This window comes from Schistocerca cancellata, chromosome 7 (genome assembly GCF_023864275.1).
Source record: "Schistocerca cancellata isolate TAMUIC-IGC-003103 chromosome 7, iqSchCanc2.1, whole genome shotgun sequence".
NCBI classification, from domain to species: Eukaryota; Metazoa; Arthropoda; class Insecta; order Orthoptera; family Acrididae; genus Schistocerca; species Schistocerca cancellata.
In genome coordinates this window covers 466,291,840-466,315,003 of record NC_064632.1, presented here as the reverse complement: position 1 = coordinate 466,315,003, position 23,164 = coordinate 466,291,840, and the positions used below count along the sequence as shown (strand labels likewise).

Sequence of the window (23,164 nt, the reverse complement as noted above, 5' to 3'; positions counted from 1 at the left end):
ACTGTGTGAAGAGTTTGACAGAGCAGTGAAAGACCTAAGTCGAAACAAGGCCCTGGGAGTAGACAATATTCCATTAGAACTACTGACAGCCTTGGGAGAGCCAGTCCTGACAAAACTCTACCATCTGGTGAGCAAGATGTACGAGACAGGCAAAATACCCTCAGACCTCAAGAAGAATATAATAATTCCAATTGCAAAGAAAGTAGGTGTTGACAGACGTGAAAATTACTGAACCATCAGTTTAATAAGTCACGGCTGCAAAATATTAACGTGAATTGTTTACAGACGAATGGAAAAATGGTATAAGCCGACCTCGGGGAAGATCAGTTTGGGTTCCGTAGAAATGTTGGAACATGTGATGCAATACTGACCCAACGATTTATCTTAGAAGTTAGATTAAGGAAAGGCAAACCTACATTTTTAGCATTTGTAGACTTAGAGAAAGCTTTTGACAATGTTGACTGGAATACTCTCTTTCAAATTCTGAAGGTGGCAGGGGTAAAATACAGGGAGCGAAAGGCTATTTACAATTTGTACAGAAACCAGATGGCAGTTAGATGAGTTGAGGAGCATGAAATGGAAGCAGTGGTTGGGAAGGGAGTGAGACAGGGTTGTAGCATATCCCTGATGTTATCCAATCTGTAAATAGCAAGCAGTAAAGGAAATTTAAAAAAAAATATTCAGAGTAAGAATTAAAATCCATGGAGAAGGAAAAAAAAAAAAAGAAAAAAGAATTAGGTTCGCGGATAACATTGTTATTCTGTCAGAGATAGCAAAGGACCTGGAAGAGCAGTTGAACAGAATGGAGAGTGTCTTGAAATGAGGATATAAGATGAACATCGACAAAAGCTAAACGAGGATGATGGAATGTAGTCGAATTAAGTCGGGTGATGCTGAGGGAATTAGATTAGGAAATGAGACACTTGAAGTAGTAAATAAGATTTGCTATTTAGGGAGCAAAATAACTGATGATGGTCAAAGTAGAGAGGATATAAAATGTAGACTGGCAATGGCAAGGAAATTGTTCCGAAGAAGAGAAATTTGTTAACATCAAGTATAGATTTAAGTGTTGGGAAGTCATTTCTGAAAGTATTTGTAGGGAGTGTAGCCTTGTATGGAAGTGAAACATGGGCGATAAATAGTTTGGAACTTTTGAAATGTTATGCTACAGAAGAATGCTGAAGATTAGATGGGTATATCACGTAACTAATGAGAAGGTATTGAACAGAATTGGGGAGAAGAGAAATTTGCGCCACAACTTGACTGGAAGAAGGGATCGGTTGGTAGGACATGTTCTGAGGCATCAAGCAATCACCAATTTAGTATTGGAGGGCAGTGTGGAGGGTAAAAATTGTAGAGGGAGACCAAGAGGTGAATACACTAAGCAGATTCAGAAGGATGTAGGTTGCAGTGGGTACTGGGAGATGAAGAAGCCTGCACATGATACAGTAGCATGGGGAGCTGCAACAAACCAGTCTCTGGACTGAAGACCACAACATCAATACTCCAGCTGCAGCTCAAACCTGGCAGACATCCCAGCAATGGAAATGGCAGTGTAGCTGGGAGTAAAAGCATCTGTAAGGCAACATGAGAGCTGTGAGGCTGCAGTGCAAATGTACCGCAACTATCGTACACGACAATTCATGTTCTGTGGCAAGATAGCTCCAATGAGCTGCCAAAAATGCAGAGGAATATACAATGCAATGTTCACATTTGTGTTCAACTTACGCTGAACATGGTACTGTCAGTCATTGATTTTGTATTATTTCACAGATGACTTTGATGTTTGTTACAATATTTGCATAAAAAAGCTTTGAGATGAATAGTTATGATTCACCATTCAAAATTACATGATGTACCGTACCTAACAATGAAATACCTACATCCTTATAAAGATAAAAGCTGTTGCAGTGCTGCAACTCAGGCAAACTAGTAAAGTACTAGCTTTTAGAACAAGGCATACATTTTAAGAACACTTGAGATTTAAATGTTATGTCCGCTTCTCAAACAAAGCATGCATCAGCAGGAATGGAATGCTGTGCTAGTATCCGTAATTATGATCTGAGATAATCCTTAAAAAGCAACTACTATAAATATTTGAGAACAGGTACATATTTTTGATAACTGCACGAGAAACACAATACCTTACATACTCTCATGCTATCTCAGAATGCATGTTAAGTTACAAGAAACACTACCTACCATCAACTGAATTGTGTAGATGTTGCTTTTGTCCATCCTTAAGTGACTTCCAGCATTTAAATCAAACATGTTAAAACTATATTGGAGCTGTAATTCCTGTCACTATAAGATGCTACATGTGTGTGACAAAGGTGTTTGAGCAAGAGAAAATCCCTTCTTTGAAATCTTACAATAAGTACAGCAAACAACTGAACAGTAAATCTCTATTTATTTTTAGACATTTAACATACAAAACTTTCTTTTTTTACAAGTGTTTAGTGGTAGATGTACGTATTAGCCTATAAAATGATTGATAATGAAAACAAATACTGTTAAACTATAAATGTACTGCTGGTTCATGGTGTCCAGTGGGCACAAAATTTCAGCAATCAGGCATATCATTATCATCATCATCATCATCATCATCATCACCATCATCAGATGTGCTGACAAACTGACCTATTGGGGTGCATGGCCAACTTACACACTCTCCCACTACAGGATGCTCTCCATAGGGTATGCACCTGGGGGCTGAAAAGGCAATTGCATCAGTATCTGTGACCAGTGACACAAAGCAGGGTGCCCTGGCAGCAGTACTGTGAGTGCTGGCAGCAGTACTGTGAGTGTAGACACTGCCCTGTCCGTTGCTGGTTGTGAGGCCTTGTTGATACTATAGTCTCAGTCCCAATTGATAAGATTGTCCCTGGGGAGATGCTGTCACCTCATCGGTTGCCAACAAGGGCTCTAGGGCATGGACAACATAGGGAGGGGCTCTGGGTAGAAGGCTCGGGTATGCACCCCCAACTGGTCGGTTTGTCAGTGCACCTGATGATGGTGGCATGTCATATGCTGAAATATTGTGCCAGCTGCACACTATGAAGCAGCAGTACCTATGTGGGACTGTTCAATCAATAAATATGCCAGAAGAACATGAAGAATCACACAATAAAGAATTACTTACCACATTTTGGATCAAAATATACTCCATTGGAGTAAAACGTAAATGACTTATGGGATGCATCTATAGCAACAGATATGGGCCCATGTTTCAGTAAGGCAACCTTTAATGCATTTGCATCATCTGGGGTAACATTTACATAGCCTGTAATCTTGGCAGTGAGAGTTATATTATCCACATGACAGTATCCATCCTGTAAACAGTAAAACCAATAGATGTTATCAATGAAGACAACCCTTTTTTTTTCACGAATACAAGTAACACATTGCATTCTTTCAGAGGAAAAACCTCTTGGAAACACTTTTTAAACAGACATTTTGTATTCTGCTCTGCTCCTGAGAAGATCTATCATGGATAATAGTTATTTATTCTGTGATAAATTTATGTTTTTACATTTCAGAACACAGTAGCATATTTTTGGAACAAAACAAGAAATTTCACATTAATTTCTTCTAAGTTTTTATAAAATAATTGGAATACTTTCATGAGTATTATATTAAAACAAGACCAAAGTACTAAATAATCTTTCCTGACACTAACTGCACTGACAAATACCTTAGACAAAACATGGTAAATTCTTGACTTTTGGAATGTGTATTTATTTGCTTACATGAAAAGGTGCTATGAGAGAAATGGGGGAACACAAAATTTACAAGCAGTACTGGCAAGCATGTTTGCAAACAATGCTTGGAGGACAGTCTACAAAGATCCTTTCCACTTGCCTCAAATAAAGGAATTGCTGGTTATAAGAGATCAGTATTTCAACAGCCCTTCTTTTTTATTGACCAGTAGGCATGCCTTATATGCTAATGCACTTCATTCCTGGTTCTTATAGAAAAAATAAGAAACAGGAAGTGAAACAGACCAAAATGAAATGAGATCTAAATTGTTATTACACAACTTATATAGTGTGACTTGTCAAAGCTGACATTCAGAAAGAACAAGTGTGCTTGACTGTCCTCAGAAACAAAAAAAACTGAAGTGCATTTTGGAAGTTTCGTTACACTTTTTTAATAAAGAAATGCCAGCTAAGTTGCTTAATTTTTCAATAATGACAGATGTGAGAAACATTTGAGCCTGCTCGCACTCTTGCCATCCCCTTTTTTTCCTTTCACTGTCCAACCAAGATCATCTTAATTCTCTTCTAAAATTCTGCAGCTTTAATGGCCTTGTCAGAGCATAAAAATACGTCTTCCACTGTGCTCTTGTGCAATTTTCTTTTTGGGGTACAAGTTTTTGGAACTGTTTGGCGGTTACACATTAAGTGCCATGGGTCAGTTTTTTTTTCCTTTCTTTCATTCTTTCTTCCCCCACCCGCTCTTCCACTTGCCATTATTAAATAATGATCTTAGTTTAGGATTAAGTTTCAGGCCCTAGTTCTTCCCATTTTTATCAGTCGAGATATTTCCTCTATTTACCCTTTAACAGTTAACATCTCCCAATGCAATTTTGATGTTTTGATTATGATAATTATTTGGCTTGTGGAACATAAAATCAATATTGTATGGTTTGTACACCGACTATAGTTCAATTGTTAAAATTTCAATTCTGTCCATGATACTTGTTGATTTAATCTCGTCTTTCAAAGACCGCACTACCACACCATTCACGAGGATTGTTCTAATAGCATCTTCATACCTTCAGTTTTTGGTCATCAGTCAAGGACCAGTTTCGCGTGTTTGCCATTTTCCTTTGACATTCCCCTGTGGTAGATGGATTAGCCATTAACTCTAGTTCAATATTTCCAGCATGTGCACAATGCTTTTCAGTGATATATTTATAAATTTGCCATTTATGTTATTATAGTGTGCATAGTTGCTGTACAATCATTTAGGTTATTTTAAACCCAACCAACAATTAAAAATCCATATTCATTTTACCTTAGAGATTTCGTTTTATTTAGTTAAAACATTGTCAGTGGCTTGAAATAAAACACATTTACAATTCTGGTTTTCTTTTAGTTCTAAAAACTGATTTAAAATAACCAAATACATTCTGTAACCAAGAAGTCAATAACAGAATAAATATCCCTTGAAATGTTACAGCAGTACTGAATTACACATGTTATGACGGTTTAACACTGAATTCACCTCTTCAACTTTACCTATAGCTAATAGCACTAGTAAGATTTCACTTAATTTTTCCAATATCTGCCCCAGTTGCCATGGAGATGACAATTTGAAATAAGAATATGATGAAAATGATACAGCTACTAATCACATAGGTGAGGCATTGATTCACATCCTGATACAATGAAAAGATGATAAACATTTAAATTTTCAGTGAATATATATATGCCTTTACAGATTGTAATTAGAGTCCCAACTGTACAAACAGATGATCTGTGCCTTACCTTTCCTGACACCCAACACCTCCCAATGCCCCAACGTCTGGCCACAGAGAAGCATTCTCCTCATAACTCAGTACCACCCAGGATTGAGCTACTGAATTATATTCTCCGCCAGGGTTTTGACTAACTCTCATCATGCCCACTATCCTTCCCATTCCTCCCACAGTGGTATTCTGCTGCCCACCAAACTTACACAGTAGCCTTGTCCGTCCTCACACAACCCTTGCTCCCAGCCCCTTGCCTCATGGCCCTAGATGCAAGACCTGTCACATACATCCTCGCACCACCACCTACTCCAGTCCTGTCACACACACCATCTCTCCCACCAAAGGCAGGGGTACTTGTGACACCAGTCATGTGATCTACTAGCTAAGCTGCAACTGATGTGCTGCATTCTATGTGGGCATGACAACCAACAAGCTGTCTGTCCTCATAAATGGCCATTGAGAAACTGTGGCCAAGAAACAACTGGACGACCCAATTGCTGAGCATGCCACCAAACACGGCGTCCTTCATTTCAATGACTGCTTCACAGCCTGTGCCATCTGGATTCTTCCCACCAACACAAGCTTTTCTAAACTCGCAGGTGGAAACTCTCCCTGCAATATATCCTACGTTCCCATAACCTTCCTGGCTTCAAATGTGGTTATTCATTGTCCTTACCCATCCTGCCCCTTCCATGTTCCCATTCCAGCACTACACCAAATGCACCCAGACTTTTTACTTCTCTCCTTTTCCACGAACCCACACTATCTCTCCAGCCCTCCGTCTAACCTCCCGACTGCACCTAGCTGCCTTGCTCTCCACTTTGTCCCCGCACACTCCCAGAGCACTTTACCATCCCCAACCCCTACCCTCCTATCCCTCACCCTCCCTGGGCAAGCCACCTCCTTACCCCCACCCGGTTGCCTCTCGCATAATGCCCTGCTGCTTGCAGTGTGGCACTAGCTGCCAGGGATTGTGGTCATATGTGTGTGTGTGTGTGTGTGTGTGTGTGTGTGTGTGTGTGTGTGTGTGTGTGTGTGTACATTGTCTGCTTTTAACAAAGGCTTTGTCAGATGAAAGCTATCTTTCTGACAGTCTTTTTGTTGTGGCTTTCTGTAAATCAGCATCTCCACTATAAAGTGAGTAGCAACTATGCTTTTTGTATATTGTTATATATAGTTTGTGTGTGTTTTTTATTTCCAAAGAAGGACTTTTTCATATGAAAGTTTAAACATTTAACAGTCTTTTCATTGTACCTGTCTGTGACTCAATGCATCCTCTATGTGATGAGTAACAATCTATTCTTTTCATAATGTTGCTGTTATTCCTTCCCCGACTTCCCGTTGTTTGAATATCTTTAGATTCCAGACAGAAATAGAGATAAGTAGCAAAGGACAGTCACTTTGGGGATAAGCTATTCTACCTTTTTGTTAAGGAGTGTGATCTAAACTTCCTTCCAACAGTTGGGCAGCTGGGATAGTTCTCCGCTTTGCAGTAAATTGTGATCCATAATATGGATGATTCATTTGTTAACTACCAGACTCAACTAGATAGGGCTTTCAGGTTCTATGGACCTTCTGGTCCTTCAACATTATACACAATTTATTAAGCATACAGTTATTACATTTTGTCACTATTGCTGGATCATCCATTGTGTTGGAACATTTGAAAACAATTCTTCATTTGGCATTCATTTTGCTGTGCTCTGTTTTGGTATCCAGGACTTAGCAATAAGCTGGACACAACTTTTTGTGCTACTGACTGCCTTAGTTAATGCTTTTCTCACTGTTTTATTTGAACACCACAGAGCTTTACTAGGCATGGTCCTGTGGGAGGTGCTATACCTAGTGTCTTTCTTTGCTCTTCAAATTGAAATTTTCATATTAACAAATCACTGCCAGAGGGGAAAATAGGTTATTATGACTGAAAATCACACACCACTTATGTCTTGCCATGTGTTTTGCCATCTTAGCTATTATGTGCTGTACGTACTCCATCATTATAGTTGCATTAGCATGTTTGATTTACGGCATGATACTTGTTAATAGTTACGATTTTTCATGCATCTAATTAATGATGTCACATTTTAACCAAAGATGGCTCATTTCTGGCCAAAACTAGATGTTTGATAAAGCGATAGTACAGCTGTATGTGAACCATGATTTTCCAAGAAGAAGAGTTAAAACGAAAGAAAAAAAATTCAAGACTGATCAGACATAGAACCCCAGACTACTGGACATGTAGGTTGACATCCAATGAGCTACCAAGCCAAGCTGACAAACTTGAAATACCAAAATTTCTTGCAGTTTTGATACAGATCCTGCAGTCTTAATTTGTTACAGTAGTTATCAAAGGCTTGATTTATTTTGATTAGCATCTGTGATTTTACATTGAGTCTGTTAATATCTTTCACTGCCATTTTTAATGAAACTTCTTAATACTATTCATTTACTGTGGGAGAACTCTGCCTCTCTGACTACCGTAATAGTTACATGTTTTTATAACCCCTGGCCAAAAATTCATCTGATCATGAGCCACAGTATCTCTATATATGTTCACAACTCAAATTATACAATTCCAATTCCAACTGCTGCCTGAAAAATAAGAACATCTCTATTTTTTCAGAATACCGAACACGCAGACTTTTGGGCTTGTTTTTGTGGACATTTATGTCATAGTTATAACTGCTACTATAATTGTAGGATATTATGGATCCCAATCTCTATGACATCATTCCATGTCCCCAACAAATTTAATATACAAGTGTATCAAAAAAGGACTTCACAACTTTGAAAATTCATACAAACTTATACATACAACTAACAGATTTAGTCTTGGTGTCATCTTGAAGGGAAACACAACAAGTTTTGATTCACGTGGCATGCTAGTACAAAATCACGCCACTGCAAGATCTAGCGGCAGTTGTAGCAAAGATGACTGGAGTGCTCGCTGTGGTCATGCTTTGTAAAGTCGAAGCCTGTGACAACTGTGCAATGTAATTTTCATACAGAGTATGGTAAAGATACTCGCAATAGGCCTACTATTTATGAATGACGGAAGTATTTTATAGTAGCTGGACAGTCAGTAAGACACAATAAACCATCAAGTCTTCCTCACACATCTGTCAAAATTCTAGAACAAGTGAGACAAAGCAATGTGAAAATCCTACAAAATTAACCCAATGTTCTTCTCAAGAGCTGGCCATCCCCCATGTGACTACCAAAAGTACAGAAAATGGTTGCATCTCTAACTATTCTAATTTACAATGCTGCAAGAACTAAAAGACCCTGATAAGAATTTTGGGTAGAAATGTTACATCGGTTGGATGAAGATGAGGATTTTATTGGAAAGATTACCTTTAGTAATGAGTTGACTTTCCACTTAAGTAGTGCAGTTAATAAACATGACTGTATGATTTGGGGCAGTGAAAAACCATAAAAATGCCTGCTACATGAACGTGACAGCTCAAAACTGAATGTGTTTTGCACACTGAGAAAGAGAAAAGTTTATGGACCTTTCTTTTTCCAAGAGAAAATTATAATTGGAATAGTGTACTTACATATGCCAGGAAACTTTTTAATCCCTCACATTGATACTGATAATCAAAATCACAGCAGTCCACTTTGCAGGCCAATCGAATGGCTCCCAAGTTCACCGGACCTGACACTCTTTACTTTTTCTTTTGGGGATTCTTAGAGAATGCCATATTTGTTTCATGCTTACTTGCTTCTCTACAAGAGCACCCAAACTTGCAACTGAACAAGTCTTGCCTGATGCGCTGCAGTGAGATTGGCAGGAAATGAACTTCAGGTGGGATGCGTGCCACATAACCAACGGGAGTTGCATGGAACCTGTTTAGGTGTAATGTAAAAAACTTGATCTGTTCCGCTATAAAACAATACCAAAACCACATCTGCAAATTAAATCAATAGATTAATATTCATTCTGTGTTGACACAACTTCAGTTTTATTTTGAAAAGTGAGGTGAAGCATAAATAATGAAAATCAGGATAAGAAAAGTGCAGAAAGGCAAAAACTGACTAGTGCATATGTGAAATAAAGTCTTTCAACATAAACCTCTCCTAACAAAGAGGAAAGAAGCAATGTTTTGGAATATGTAAACAAGAGGCAGAAACACCAATAACCACAGAAGATGCTTTAAAAATAAAAGTGAAACATGTCTGGTGCAAAATTCTCTCCAAATCCTCGAGTGGGCACACATAAGCATAAAAACAATATTGTCTTGTATCGTTCCATTGCTGTTTTATTATTGTGAGCCCATACCTATTTCTTCATTACTGCATCAGCTGACACAATGATAAGTCATATTGTCATGCATCAAAGTGAGCAGCTGTAACAAACTAAATAGTGAGCTACGCGATAACAGATTGATGATCTGTCAAGAAAATGACCCAAATTAAGAACTAACAGGACAATTCCCATAATGAGGCAGTTGTCTACAAGACAATTAATAATCGAGTAAGTATTACTAGAAAGTAAAAAGGAGGGGAAAAAAGTGGAGGTGTTATACGGAATGTTGGATGTATTATTATTATTATTATTATTATTTATTTTATGGCCTTCATTGGACCACTGTAGTCAAAAATACAAAGTTCTAAACAAGTTGTTACAAATGGATACAATTTGGTTCGATAATAACTTAATATATTTAGGTAATATAATTATTAGAGGCTATTCTTATATGAAAGGTGTTTTGCTCTTCTGTCTGCCCAATATTTCTTCATTCTTTCAGATATTTTCTTTCTTTCTTCATCTGAGACAACTCTTCCTGTACTCCTTTTATTGATTTTCATTTGTAGTCTGGTTTGCGGGTCTTGCAGTATTCTGGTTTTCTCTGTCTTGTTTTTTAGGTCATCTACTGTAATTTGAAGTTCTTTTATATCTTCCTTAATTTCTGTGATCCATTTAATGTCGCTCTTGCTATTCCACAATTTTTATATTATTTTTTTACTAATTCTGTTTTCTGGAGTTCTCATCAGATGTCCAAAGAATGAGATGCGTTTCTTCCTGATTGTGCTCATGACTGGCTCTATTTTCTTATATACTGTTTCATTTGATGCTATTCTCCAATGTCCATTTATTTTATACTGTTTATTTATACATGTCCTAATTATTCTTCTCTCTATTTTTAGTATTCTGTCAATTTCTGCTGTATTAGTTGTTTTGAAGATAGTTTCAGCTGCATACGTTACTTCTGGTTGTGTAAATGTTTTATAGTGTTTTAATTTTGCATCTATAGATAGGCTTTTTTTGTTGTATGTAGTTTTGGTAATGTAATTTGCATAGTTCAGTTTATTTTATTATTATTATTATTAAATTTTTATTATTATTATTTATTTGTATAACATTTTTTTACCAAACCCCTACTCTGTTTTATCTAAGTAATCCTTCAAAGTATAAACCATATTGCATAACAGGTACTTTTTAGCTACCTTTTTAAATAAGTGTATTTTTGCAACTTCTTAAATCTCTTTTGGTAATTTATTGTACAGTTTTATTCCTTTGTAGAAAATGGTGTTTTGAGTTTTATGTTTATTTTTCCTTGGTAAATGTAAGTTGAGTCTATGTTTGTGCAGTAATTACCAATGTTATTTTTGATGTGTACAACTGACTGGTAAATGTATTCACATGGAGCAGTTAAAACACCCAATGTTTTGAACAGATCTTTACAATGAGCTCAATTACTATTTTTGGTTATTAATTTTATGGCTCTTTTCTGGAGTTTGAAAATTGTGTTCGTATTTTGTGTGTTTGTTCCCCAAAAAAGAATGCCATAGCTAAGAATTAAGCATACATATGAATAATACGTAACTAAAAGACTCTGCATGTTACACACTGATGATAGGATTCTAAGGGCACAACATGCTGATGACATTCTGTTTCCAAGTACCTTTGTGTGTTCACAACACTTCAACTAAGAATCAATATTCAGTCCTAGAAATTTTGCATTTGTTACACTGTCTATAGAGGTGGCATCTACATTTAATTTAACATTGTCATTTTTCCTCTTCAAACTGAAATTCATGGCACTAGTTTTCTTTATGTTCAATGTCACTTTATTGCTTATTGACCAATCATAATTTGCTTTCTCGGCAAAGAGTTTCTCAGTGACTATAATATTGTTGTCATCAGCGAAGGGAATTTTTTCACCATGAGTAACACTACTGGGAAAGTCATTGATGTATATCAGGAATAGTATTGGTCCTAATATGCTACCTTTTGGAACCCCTATATTAATGTATTTTGGTTCTGATAAGTGTTTTACTAAGTGTTTAGATCTATTTGAAGTATGTGTTATCTCTACTCTTTGTACCCTATATGCTAAGTATGATCAAAACCAGTCATTAGCTACCCCTCTTATTCCTAATACTTCTGATTTATTTAATAGAATCTTGTGGTCGACTGTATCAAAAGCCTTAGAAAGATCCAAAAAATATCCCTGCGAGACACTCATCTTTATCAAGAGCATCAAGTACAACTTTTGTGAATTCTACTATGGCTGACTCCGTATTTTTGCTGCTTCAGAAACCAAACAGTGATTCACTTAAAAGAGTGTATTTATTCAGGTAATTCATTAACCTGTCTTTCATAATTGCTTCTACTATTTTTGAGAATGCTGACAGCAGGGAAATGGGCCAGTAATTTTTTATGTCTTCTGCATTACCTTTCTTAAGCGAAGGTACAACTCTTGCCTGTTTTAACTTCTCTGGAAATGTCCCTGATGTGAAGGATTCATTTATTACACAGCTCTACAAAATAAAATTTTTTTTTCGTTGCCAGGGAAGTTTGAACGAAAATGGGATATTGTTATGATACTCATTCCGAGTATATTTGTACTTTTTCCAAATTGGCTCTGGTTTTTGAGATATAGGTTATTTGTGGAAATGAGAGTTTCATGTGGATAATGGGACTGCAGGGTCCATATATGGTGTAATGTATTTGCTACATGTTTTTTAATTAGTGATATTGTACTATCTTTATTAAACAATTGTGCTCAGGGAGTGCATCTGTGTGGTTGAGGATTACATCATGCAAACATCACACTGTCAGCATGTGTTGAAGATATTGAGGGTTGTGCAGATTTGAATTCGGCGGTACTCGACATTCATTTGTTGGCCGAGGTAATCCCCGCAACAGCCGATAGGTAGCGTTCAGTGTAAACAAGAAAAATGGCGATGGTCGAAAGTCACACACATGTGCAGTGCAGCTTCAAGGAGATAGAACCTTTTCATCGTGACGTAGCAAATAAGAGGTGAGTATTCATTTCACACAAAACAATTAATAATGTTTGTTGAATGTGATTGACATGCAAATACAAGAAAGTTCTGCATAATATGTAGTATTTGTGCAATTTTGTTTTAGGAAAACATGAGTTCTTAACGCCGTCTTTGCATGAACCATCCAGATGAGTTCTGCTACATTAGTGGTGAACACGTTCTTCAAAAGAACAGGAAGAATATCACTCCTTTTGTGAAGGAAGCGTATCTGGCATATTTCGGAATTAAACTTGGAGATCAAGACAAGGCGTGGGCACCCCATAAAGTTTGTAAATGCTGTGTGGAGTGCTTACGGCAGTGGACAAAACGAAAAAGGAAAAGCTTAAACTTCGGAGTGCCTATGGTATGGCGAGAGCAGAAGAACCATACAGATGATTGCTATTTTTGCATTGTTAATGTGAAAGGTTTTAATAGGTTCAAAAAACGAAAGTGGGAATATCCCGATTTGGAGTCAGCAAGAAGACCGGTGGTGCACAGCAACGATGTTCCTGTACCAACCTTCACAACATTACCCACGCTAACATCATCAGATGACGAGGTGCACGGCGAGGAATGTACAAGTAGTGGTTCGGAATACGAAGGACGTGAGACACAACCCCAGCAGTTCGACCAGAAGGAGCTCAGTGACTTGATACGAGAACTCAATCTTTCAAAGCAAGCATCAGAACTCTTAGCATCCAGGCTTAAGGAAAAGAACTGTCTTCATCCAAGTGTTAAAATAACAGCTTACCGGACGAGAGAAGAAAACCTTCTTCCATACTTCAACCAAGAAGAGGTTATAGTGTATTGCAGCAATATACCTGGACTTTTACTTGAATTGGGGCTGCCGGAATATAGACCAGAGGACTGGCGTCTCTTCATAGACAGTTCCACTAGAAGTTTAAAATGTGTTCTCCTACACAATGGCAATCGTTACGCATCTATTCCAATTGCCCACTCAACAAAACTTTGTGAAGCATATGCTAACATCAAGATGGTTCTGCAGAAAATTCAGTATATGCAGCACCAGTGGTTGATTTGTGTTGATTTGAAAATGGTGAACTTCTTGCTTGGACAACAAAGTGGATACACAAAGCACCCATGTTTTATCTGCATGTGGGATAGTAGGGCAAAGCACGAACATTGGAAGCAGAAAACATGGCCTCCAAGGGAACATATGGCTGTTGGTGAAGCAAACTTCATTAATGAACCTCGGGTTAGTAGGAACAAGATTGTTCTTCCACCATTACATATTAAGTTAGGACTAATGAAGCAATTCACCAAAGCTTTAGACAGAAATGGTAATTGCTTCACATACATCTGCAATACGTTCCCTGGACTCAGTAGTGAAAAACTTAAGGCAGGAATATTTGATGGTCCTCAAATTCGCAGGCTCATCAACGATACCAATTTTACAAGTGTCATGACTGTCACTGAAGCATCGGCCTGGAACAGTTTTGTTGCTGTTGTAAAATGTTTTTTGGGCAATCATAAAGCTCCCAATTACGAGGAACTGGTCAAAAACATGCTCACTAACTTTCAAAACTTAGGAGCTAACATGAGCATAAAATTGCACTTCCTTCACAGCCACTTGGATCGATTTCCTCGTAATCTAGGTGTTTTCAGTGAGGAACAAGGAGAGCGGTTCCATCAAGATATGAAAGGAATAGAGGAAAGATATAAAGGAAGATGGGACAGGCATATGATGGCAGATTATTGCTGGAATCTGCAACGTGACTGTTCTGAAGAGACCTATAAAAGGAAAGCGTGCAGGAAGCGGTTCGTCATGGACGGAAAATGATATACTTATAGAGAAACTTTTCAATTACGTTTTATACGTGGACAAATGCCTATCAGGTTTTCATAGAAGCTATTTATAAAGATTATTTTCTTTTTTCATTGTAGTTTGTAGCACTCGAGTTCAGTATTAGCAATTTTTTCTAATTTTTTGAATAAATCATGCATTATCTCAAAAACTAGACCCAAACTGCATAAATGGTTGCTATATTCGTCCTCAGCACCACTAACCCATCCTAAAGCCACTCAAATATCCTTGGCAAGAAAATGAGTGTTGACCAGTGTTATATTTGTTAAGGAGCCTTGAATAATCCCTACACCTTGTTTCAGTACACACATTGGTACTTCATCTAAGCCTGACTTTTTCTCTGCAATACTTGAAAAATGCTCGTTTACATAGTTTGCTAAGTGTTGTGTATCATTTATTACCTTATCCCCCTCCCTTAGCAGTATGTTATTCTGGGTTTGTTTGCCTCTCCCCGTTTCCTTTTTTGTAACATCCCAGCCTGCTTTGCTTTTATTCTCTGTATTATATATTATTTTGTCATTAAATGACTTTTTTGCACTAATCAGCACCTTCCTATAGATCTTTTTGTATCTATGATAGAAATTTTAGAATTCTGGATCATTGTGAGTCTTCTTCATGGAACTGAGGTGTTCAATTTAAACAATGTCGAGAATTTCATATTCACATTGGTTTCCTTATAAACTCCATCCCAGCTTTGTTTTTCCTAGTTCTTTTGAAAAATCTTTTATTTTTATTTCTGATAGATGTCGTTTGTAGGCTTCTAGTTTAGGGAATGATTCGATGACTGATTTTACTGTTGTTATTTGACAGAAATGGTCTGATAGTCCAAGATCTTTTACAGCTACATCACATTTTTCCCTGTCCATATTTGTGGCCACATGGTCAATTACTGATACAGTCATTGTAGTAACCCTTGTTGCACTATTGACCAATAGGGATATGCCAAAACTTTGAAGGATGTTTATGGAGGTGCTGCCTGATCCATGAAGCAAAGATGCATCCCATGCTGCAGTAGTTTTTCAGAAAACATTTTACTTTTTGCATAAAAAATATAAAACTACAGATTTTGGATTTGCATGTTTTTTTACACTATGCAACTGTTCTGAAACAATATTATGAAAAAGAAAGTTGCAACTCACTAACAGCGGAGATGCTGAGTCGCAGATAAGCACAACAAAAAGACTCTCACAATTAAAGGTTTTGACCATTATTTCATTAACAATAAACAACACACACACACACACACACACACACACACACACACAGAGAGAGAGAGAGAGAGAGAGAGAGAGAGAGAGAGAGAGAGAGAGAGAGAGAGAGAGAGAGAGAAACACAACTCGCACACGACTGCAGTCTCAGTCAACTGAAACCACACAGTTCTTAAACAATTGCAATAAACTGGATGTCACTTTGGCAACTTGCATGCCCCTAATCAGTTATCCAACTAGGAAAAAGGAGACCTACAGTGTAATGTGGGATTTAACCTCATTTCACTTCTGTTAAATCTCCACATCACAGAGATAAATGTTAGGTTTAAAGACAAAAGTGAGGGGGGGAAGCGTGGTACCGCTGGGATTCGATCTCTCAACATTTCGGTTTCCAAGCTTGCACTTTACTGCTAGATGATCACACCAGGCATAGTTGTTAGTCAAGATTCCCTGCTCCACAGTAACTGCTGCTCTCTCAAGCTATGATGGCTGTACCACTAGGTGGCAATGGTATTGTTTCCACAGCAGCAGGTACTTTAATGCATAATAATTCATGAGTTCCACAAACTGCTCCTCTCTCAAGCTATGATGGCTGTACCACTAGGTGGCAATGGTATTGTTTCCACAGCAGCAGGTACTTTAATGCATAATAATTCATGAGTTCCACAAAATATTTATAAATTATTTACACAAGCCTACTCATGATCTGTTGGTTAAAACAGGATCAAAATCCTTAGCGTAGTTCCTGAGATATGCACAAATATACATACGGAAGCAAGCAGGTGATTTCAGTTTATGTATACAGACAAGAGATGCCTCTCAGAACTGTTCTGTTGTACTCCGACAAGTCACTATTTATGTTTTGAAATGTACATAAATGTCAGTTTCCTAGTATATTGCTATCCTCGTTCTTTGATTGTAATCTCACTAAGTAGTTTGATCACACCGTTTGGAAAATGTTACAGCTAAAATACTATTTGCCTGATAGTTTCATATTTCTTGTATTGCAACTGAAGACTAAAATAATAATGTGATTTGGGGAGGGGGGAGGGGAACCATTCCTAGCAATCACATTTGCTACACACAGGTGTAGCGATGCTTTTACTTGTGCTCAGACAACTGCTGTATATTTCAAAAGTACAATAAACCATGTTTTTTTACTATAACACAATTACTGTTTTACGATATTTCAAACTGCATAGACAACGAGGAAAAAATCTGAAAATATTCGCAATTAATACAAAAATCTTTTAGTGAAAGACTGGTAATGTTTACCTGGCCTAGATATGGCCCATATTCATCTTCCGTAGGAAGTCCACCGTGTTTCATCATCCATTGGTAGGAGCGGAAATCTTCACCACCATCGCAGCCATTGTTGCCATAACCCCAACTACAGTCTATCAGTGCCTGAAACATAGTATTGTTATTTAAAAGCCAAACCTTGCTCATCACCTCTTTACAATACTGTGAGTCCCTGGAAAGAGCAAACCAAGAAACAGTACAAAGGCAGTTTGTACAAGAAATGTTCTTATGCATTTGAACACAGCAGTTTTATTATTATTATCTTCTTTCCTTTCTCAGACCATAGGTCTGGTTAAAAATGGAAAGTGACGCGGACCTTGATCAAGCGTGACTTCCTTTTAACTGTACAGTATATGTTATATTGCATTTAGGAACTTTAGGGTGATTGAACATGTATCAATAATTACAGATTTCTGTAGTTGTATATACGAGTTTGGATGTAGCTGTATTGCATTGATGTACTGGTGAATATTGTGTGGTATGACTCCTGTAGTTGATAGTATAATTGGTATAATGTCAGCTTTATCCTGATGCCACATGTCCTTGACTTCCTCAGCCAGTTGGATGTATTTTTCAATTTTTTCTCCTGTTTTCTTTTGTATATTTGTTGTATTGGGTATGGATATTTCGATTAGTTGTGTTAATTTTTTTCTTTTTATTGGTGAGTATGATGTCAGGTTTGTTATGTGGTGGTGTTTTATCTGTTATAATGGTTCTGTTCTAGTATAATTTGTATTCATCATTCTCCAGTACATTTTGTGGTGCATACTTTTATGTGGGAACGTGTTGTTTTATAAGTTTATGTTGTAAGGCAAGCTGTTGATGTATTATTTTTGCTACATTGTCATGTCATCTGGGGTATTCTGTATTTGCTAGTATTGTACATCCGCTTGTGATGTGATCTACTGTCTCTATTTGTTGTTTGCAAAGTCTGCATTTATCTGTTGTGGTATTGGGATCTTTAATAATATGCTTGCTGTAATATCTGGTGTTTATTGTTTGATCCTGTATTGCAATCATGAATCCTTCCGTCTCACTGTATATATTGCCTTTTCTTAGCCATGTGTTGGATGCGTCTTGATCGATATGTGGCTGTATTAGATGATACGGATGCTTGCCATGTAGTGTTTTCTTTTTCCAATTTACTTTCTTCGTATCTGTTGTTATGTGATCTAGAGGGTTGTAGAAGTGGTTATGAAATTGCAGTGGTGTAGCCGATGTATTTATATGAGTGATTGCTTTGTGTATTTTGCTAGTTTCTGCCGTTCTAGAAAGAATTTTCTTAAATTGTCTACTGTCCATAATGTAGGTTTTTTATGTCGATAAATCCCCTTCCTCCTTCCTTTCTGCTTAATGTGAATCTTTCAGTTGCTGAATGTGTGTGATGTATTCTATATTTATGGCATTGCGATCGTGTAAGTGTATTGAGTGCTTCTAGGTCTGTGTTATTCCATTTCACTACTCCAAATGAGTAGGTCAATATTGGTATAGCATAAGTATTTATAGCTTTTGTCTTGTTTCTTGCTGTCAATTCTGTTTTCAGTATTTTTGTTAGTCTTTGTCTATATTTTTCTTTTAGTTCTTCTTTAATATTTGTATTATCTATTCCTATTTTTTGACTGTATCCTAGATATTTATAGGCATCTGTTTTTTCCATCGCTTCTATGCAGTCGCTGTGGTTATCCAATATGTAATCTTCTTGTTTAGTGTGTTTTCCCTTGACTATGCTATTTTTCTTAGATTTGTCTGTTCCAAAAGCCATATTTATATCATTGCTGAATACTTCTGTTATCTTTAGTAATTGGTTGAGTTGTTGATTTGTTGCTGCCAGTAGTTTTAGACCATCCATGTATAGCAAATGTGTGATTTTTTGTTGGTATGTTCCAGTAATATTGTATCCATAATTTGTATTATTTAGCATGTTGGATAGTGGGTTCAGAGCAAGGCAGAACCAGAAAGGGCTTAATGAGTCTCCTTGGTATATTCCACGCTTAATCTGTATTGGCTGTGATGTGATATTATTTGAATTTGTTTGGATATTTGAATTTGTTTGGATATTAAGTGTGGTTTTCCAATTTTTCATTACTATGTTTAGGAACTGTATCAATTTAGGATCTACTTTCTATATTTCCAATATTTGTAGTAACCATGTGTGGGGTACACTATCAAAAGCTTTTTGGTAATCAATGTATGCGTAGTGTAGCGACCTTTGTTTAGTTTTAGCTTGATATGTCACTTCTGCATCTATTATCAGTTGCTCTTTACATCCTCATGCTCCTTTGCAACAGCCTTTTTGTTCTTCATTTATAATTTTGTTCTGTGTTGTATGTGTTATTAATTTCTGTGTAATGACTGAAGTTAATATTTTGTATATTGTTGGTAGGCATGTTATGGGGCGATATTTAGCTGGGTTTGCTGTGTCTGCTTGATCTTTAGGTTTCAGATAGGTTATTCCATGTGTAAGTGTATCAGGGAATGTGTATGGGTCTGCAATGTAACTGTTAAATAATTTAGTTAGATGTGAATGTGTTGAGGTGAACTTCTTTAGCCAGAAATTTTGTATTTTATCTTTTCCATGGGCTTTCCAGTTGTGAGTAGAATTAATTTCTTGAGTGACTTCATGCTGCAAAATTATCACTTCAGGCATCCGCGGTATCATCTTGTATGTGTCTGTTTCTGCTTGTATCCACCGTGCATGCCTGTTATGTTGTACCGGGTTTGACCATATGTTGCTCCAGAAGTGTTCCATGTCTGTTATGCTTGGTGGATTGTCTATTTTAATGTGTGTGTTATCTATTGTCTGGTAAAATTTCTTTTGGTTTGTGGTGAATGTTTGGTTTTGTTTCCTTCTATTTTCACTTGGCCAATGCTTGTAATTTCTGCTTCTTTTCATGAATTGCTCTAGCACTTCTTGTTATGAGATTTTACCTAACCTTTTTCGTTTTTTTTTCTGACATTTCATTTCTTATAAATTGTGTTAGCTGTCCGATGTCTTTTCTCAGTTTTTCTATTCTGATCTGTAGCCTGTGTTGCCATGCTGGTTTTGTGGGTTTCTTCTGTGTGTTGGTTGGTTCTGATCTCTGCCTAGTGTGTATATTTAGTGTAGTGAGTGCTCCTATATAAACCAGTAGTTGTAACTCTTCCATAGTTGTGTTTTCATTTACTTTGTTGTGTATGATTGTGTTGATAGTTTTTATTGTTGTTTCGACTTGTGGGTTATTTGGCAGTCTATGCAAGAATGGTCTAATGTCTGTATTTGTGTCTTTGTATTCTATATATGTCAGCTGAAATTTCTCTTCTATATCTAACATGTGTGTCACTTCATGTTCTATTTGTGCTTGTTCTGGTGGCTGTCTTAAGATTTCGTTTTCCTCTGATTGTTTAATTGATGCGTGTTGGTCTTTGTTTGTTTGCTCTGGGATGTTTGGGTCCATTACTGTATTTTCTTCTTCTTCTGATTGCACATAATTTTGTTCCAGTATTTGTTGTATTTTTTGTTTGATGTTTTCTAATTCTGACTGGGGTATCCTGTTATTTTTGATTATTACACGGATCGGATCAGCTAGTCGTCGTTCTGTTAAAAATTTTAATTCTGGGTATCTGGTAATAAATGTTGTGTATACTTGTGATCTGTATCCAGTTGTGTTGGTTCCTAGGTTTGTTGCTTGGTAATAACAGAACATGAGGTGTCGATTAACTTCATCTGACCATCTCATCCTCTGTCTGTTTTCCTTCTAGGGTGGTTGCAGGAAGCATATCCTGCAAAACACCTCTATTTGGATTTAAATCATTTTCCAGTTGGCTAGCAGTGTCATTACCATTGTGGGTGGGCATAGGGTTCAAGCGTCGTCCCCGACCATGACGGCACTTGTCCGAGGCTTCTTTAGTTCTGTCCTGAACCAAGTAATCACACTAAAAGGGGGGTTAGCCCTATTAGTGGTTTGTTCTTTTCGTCGCCTTTTACGACTGGCAGAACATACCGGAGGCCTATTCTTTTCCCGGGCCTCCACGGGATTTATTATTATTATTATTATTATTATTATTATTATTATTATTATTATTATTATTATTATTATAAGCCTACACATAATCAGTTAGCAGCAAATCTGAAATTATTCTAAACATAAAATGAAAGTGTAGCTCCCTACATGTCAACCTTCACAGGTTCACGTGAAGTGCAGTATTGTGCAATGATGCTAGGGTGTTACGCATGCATACAAATTGAATCACTATTGTGTAGTTCCAAGCCTGGCCACCAGGAATGCTGTGTTGTATGTACAATTCATTTCTCCATGCTCACATTTACTCTCAGATTTAAATTTATGCTCTGTTGTTGTTGTTGTTGTTGTTGTTCTGCTCGACTAATCTCTGACACTGTGCTATGTAATCTCTCTCTCTGTTTGTTATCACTGTGTAAAATAAACAGTACATTTTTCCTGTTAGTTACATTATCTGCATCTTTGAATTTTGGATAAAATTGAGTAACTACATGGGTGATTTAAAGGAACAGTACTGCGTCAGAGTCTCTGTGAATCGTGCAAGGGTCAAACAGTGCCCCATTTCAAGATTAGCAGTGCTTGCCACCTTTCTGGACAGACAATCCGTCCTCTGGTTTGTGTGAGCAGAGGCAAGTGTCTGCTGCACGGGAGTAACAGCTGACGTGACTAAGTCCGCCCTCATCATAAGTCAATTGGACCACAGATTTGCAGCGAAGGTACAGAACATCATTACCATACTACCCGATCTGGATTCATACACTACACTCAAGACAGAATTGATACGATGGGTGGCTGCCTCCCAGGAAGATCGCATAAGGCAAGTGCTAACACAGCAAGAAATCAGTGATAGGAAGCCATCACACCACCTGCATCATCTGTGCAGCAGTTGACACAGGCACAGTGTCAGATAACTTTGTATGGACATCATGGAGTAGGCACATGCCACCACAGATCACAGAACATGGTAACTGTTGCCTCGCAGATGGACAAGCCACTGGATGCCATAGTGAACCTAGTTGACTGCATTCAAGACGCAATCGTACCCACTCAGGTCAATGAAGCCGTGGTGTCATAACTGTGTAACAACCACACCAATTGTAGTGTGAGCAGTGACACACTTGTAGCAAAAGTTGAAATATTGTGTGCCCAAGCTGGCACACTGTCATCACCTGACCAGCGCTATAAACAGTAGATGACAATACCAATGACATTTGAGGAGCAAATCTGCCACCCGCACTACGACTCAATCGAATGACACACAGATGTGTTGGTACCAACACCGGTTCGGTGATCAGGCTAAGAGGTGCTCATCACCATGTCGGTGGTCAGCAGTAGGCAACCGATTGCCAGACGTCCTTGAAAGAGCCCGTTTTTCAATGACAGAGGTTCAGGCATGAAATTCTTGACAGTTACCGGGCCAGATGTACGCATCCTGCCTCGAATCTGACACCTGCAAACAACTCTTCAACTGCAATGTACGGCATTCAGTGGTTGGTGGTAACCTTGTACTGCAAGATTTCACCCTCGTGAACATCACAGAGGCCATCATCAGAGCAGACCTGGCACACTACTGGCTACTACCCGATGTCATGAATGCCTGGTAGGCAGACAGCATCACCAGCCTCACTGTCACTGGCTCCCACTGAAGCACAGCAGTCTACAGTGCCAAGTTGATACAGGCTTCAGGTGGCGAGTACACTGCATTGCTGAGTTACTACTGAGCGGGCCACCCAGTGCCCTGAGACGCATACCACATAATACAGTGCACCATGATGGACCCCCTTTCGCATGCAGGTCTAGACACTTGGCCCCAGGCTATTTAGCAATTGCAAAGGCTGAATTTAATTTGATTTGATTTGATGTTATGGGAAGGCATAATACGACCATCTAAGAGCCCATGGTCCTCAGCACTGCACCTGGTGCCCATGCGGCGACTGTCGCACACTTAACTCTCAAACAGTTCCTGGCAGATATTCTGTACTGCTGTTACGGGACTTCAGTGACGCACTACATGGTGCCACTATCATCATTGTCTTGGACCGTGCAAGAGCTTACACCCAGATACCTGTAGCTGTAGAAG

General features: G+C 37.9%; 1 protein-coding gene across 1 annotated transcript in view; it reads right to left on the bottom strand.

Annotated features, from left to right (window-relative positions):
- Positions 1–23,164, bottom strand: part of LOC126092116 (digestive cysteine proteinase 1) — a 72,943-nt gene that overhangs the window by 2,933 nt on the left and 46,846 nt on the right. The window contains exons 9-10 of the mRNA XM_049907555.1: positions 17,060–17,191; positions 3,143–3,332 (exon numbers count right to left, since the gene is read on the bottom strand). Of these exons, the coding sequence (XP_049763512.1) occupies positions 3,143–3,332; positions 17,060–17,191 (322 nt within the window). The remainder of the gene's footprint in view (positions 1–3,142; positions 3,333–17,059; positions 17,192–23,164) is intronic.